The following is a 2,618-nucleotide window of genomic DNA, read 5'->3' as shown; positions in this document are numbered from 1 at the left end:
GAGCAGGGGCTGTGTGAGGGAACACAGAGCTCCAAACTGCACTGATAGAGCCCGAGATTTTGCAGGATTTCTGGTGACACTTCTGCGAGGGAAGAAAAATGATAATGTGTGTGGCAGCGGATGGAATGGATCTGGGGCTGCAGCTGGGGGGATCAAGTGAGATAAATCGGATGACAAATGCATGTCTCAGTGGAGATAAATATGCAGCACCTATAAAAAATAAATATTTTAGGACGGGGGGGTGAGGGTGGGACAGGCTTCAGCAGCAGGAGAATACTCGTGCTGATGGTTTCTTTGTGCTTTGGGGGAAGCAGGGAAGGTCTGTGTCCGAATTCCCATTTTTCTGAGCTGGTGCTGTGGTGGCAGCTGGGGTGTGCTGGAGGGAAGGGGACAAGGGAAGCCCCTGCTGCTCCTGAATGGGGAGATCCTGCAGCCAACACCCCTCAGAGAGCAGTGTCCTGGCAGGGAGGGGCTGGCTGGCACTGTCACCTCCTGACTAACAGGAACACCTCCCCACCTGGCATTTCAGATGGAGCTTGACAGGAGGGAAACATCTCCTTCCTTTGCCCAGCTCTGTCTTCCGAGGCAGAACCTTGGAAGCCGTGGGTGGGGAAGGCAGCAATGGATTTGCTGCCTGGAAATCCTTTCTCTCCCTCCCAGTAGCATCTCCAGGTCCTGGGTGAGGGGAGGATTCCACCGTGGTTAACCATCCTCTCCTGCCTTATTGGGTCTCTTTCTCTAAATCAAATGTCTGTGCAGTGTTTGTGTGTGTGTGTGTGTTTATTTGTGGCTCCAGCAAAGAGCTTGGCCTGCAGGATTTAGACAGCACTCCTGGAGCTGGGGAGAGCTGTTAGCAGGCAGTGGAGCCCGCTGGAATTCAAGCCATGAATCAGCCTGGACACCCCCCATCCTTCTTTGTGTCCCCGGGAGCGTCCACTGGTGCCTCAGTTCTTGGTTTGGAGGTGTCACAGCAGGGTGGTGGTGCTGGAGAGCTTCATTTTGTCATTTTGGGTGTGGATTTGAGCCCTGGGAAGGTCGGGGGTGCCAGCTGGAGTTGGGTTGGTGCAGCCAGACCTGGAGCAAACCTCACCCCGCTGGCTCCATCCCAACCCTGGAGCAGCACCAGGTTTTCCCACTGAGCCAAAGCCCCTCATTCCCAGTCCACAGACTCCTCCACCCCAGTTTGAAGTCTCTTCTCAACGCCTGCCTTCAGTCCTGGCCATCACTGCCACCCACAGCCCCTGTATGGGGTATTCCCACCCCAATGGCAGCTGAGGTTCCACAGCCTTAGCTCCTTCCCTCATTCCTGTCCTTGCCTGTGGCTCTGGCCATGGAGCATCCACACGTACCCACTGTTACTCCTGGGCTCCATGCAGCTCCACAATCCTCCTTTTTCTCTGCTGAGCAGGAGCCAGAGCAGTTGTGAGTGCACTGGCAGTGGAGGCCCCCAGAGGAGCTCAGAGCTTTTCCTCCACTGATCCGTCTTTTCCAGTGTCAAAGAGCTGGTTTGGAGCAAAGTGCAGCTCTGTGCATCCTCCCAGCCCAGGCCTGACTGTGGGTGATAAATCCCACGGGAGTTTGGGCTGAGTTGAAGGGAACAGGCAGTGCTGTGGGTCTCTGAGGGTGGGAGATGCTTCTTCACCGAGGGGATGTTCATGGAAACCATCGCATTGCTTTCACTCTTCCTCTCCTTTTCCTCCTCCCAGCTGAAATCCTTCCTGAAGGAGTGCAAGGTTGCCAACTACTGCAAGCCCATGCGGCAGCTGCTGGAGAAGGTGCAGGAGAACTCGGCCCACATCTGCAGCAGGCGGCAGCGAGCGGCCTTCGGCGTGGCCAGCACCGAGGCCGTGGTGAGCCTGCGGCTCCTCTGGCCACCTGGGCACACAGGAGGCTCTGGGGACTGGGCTGGGCTGGCAGGGAGCAGGAGGAGCTGATGGAAAGGGGATGTGAGGTGGGGCAGATGTTGCCAAACGGCTGAGCTGGGGCTCCAGGGCGCTGCAGCCAAGAGCCTCTGGAAAACAGCCCCTAAATCGTGTCCTGCTGCTGTTTCTGGTGCACACACGTGCATGGAAGGGCCTTGCCTCTGCTGGGAATTGCTTTCATCCTCCCATTCCTGGTAGTGCCCACTGTGCCTGGCATGATTTAGAGCAGGTGAGCTGTGGGTGTGAGATCTGAGAGGGACCCAGCACTTCCCTACCCGCTGAAAATCTGCCTGCAGCAGGGTGGTTGGTGGGTCCAGGCAGCCTCTGTGCCCACAGGCTTCATTGGAAGGCCTGCATTTCTGCATCCCTGGCAGCAGCTGCACCCCTTGGCAGCGAGCTGGGCCCCGAGGGCAGGGGCTGCAGGGATGGCTCGGGCTGGTTGCTGCCTGTCTGGAGCGAGGCACTGGGCTGGTTTGGGGGCATTTGTTGGGTTGTGTTTTTGTGGGCACTGCTGTGGCCGCCAGAGGCAGAGATCCCGACCCCCCGGGCTCTCCCTGAGGCAGAGGAGCTGGGGAAGGTCTGCAGCTGAATAAAGAGGGATTTCAACAACCCTGCCACTGGCTGTCCTTCCCAGCAGCTCTGGGGTAAGAACCTGAGGATTATTTTAACTTCTTGCTGCCTGCATGTCTCCTGTGG

General features: G+C 57.5%; 1 protein-coding gene across 1 annotated transcript in view; it reads left to right on the top strand.

Moving 5' to 3' along the window:
• The window catches only part of NOC2L (NOC2 like nucleolar associated transcriptional repressor), a gene marked incomplete at its 5' end in the record, with an annotated part of 29,622 nt that overhangs the window by 19,450 nt on the left and 7,554 nt on the right, over positions 1 to 2,618 (top strand). The window contains one exon of the mRNA XM_017743969.1: positions 1,707 to 1,850. Coding sequence (XP_017599458.1) covers positions 1,707 to 1,850 — 144 coding nt within the window. The remainder of the gene's footprint in view (positions 1 to 1,706; positions 1,851 to 2,618) is intronic.

Source organism: Corvus brachyrhynchos, unplaced genomic scaffold (genome assembly GCF_000691975.1).
Source record: "Corvus brachyrhynchos isolate BGI_N302 unplaced genomic scaffold, ASM69197v1 scaffold68, whole genome shotgun sequence".
Classification (NCBI taxonomy): domain Eukaryota; kingdom Metazoa; phylum Chordata; class Aves; order Passeriformes; family Corvidae; genus Corvus; species Corvus brachyrhynchos.
The sequence above is the reverse complement of the archived record's forward strand: the minus strand, read 5'-3'. Positions and strand labels throughout refer to the sequence as shown.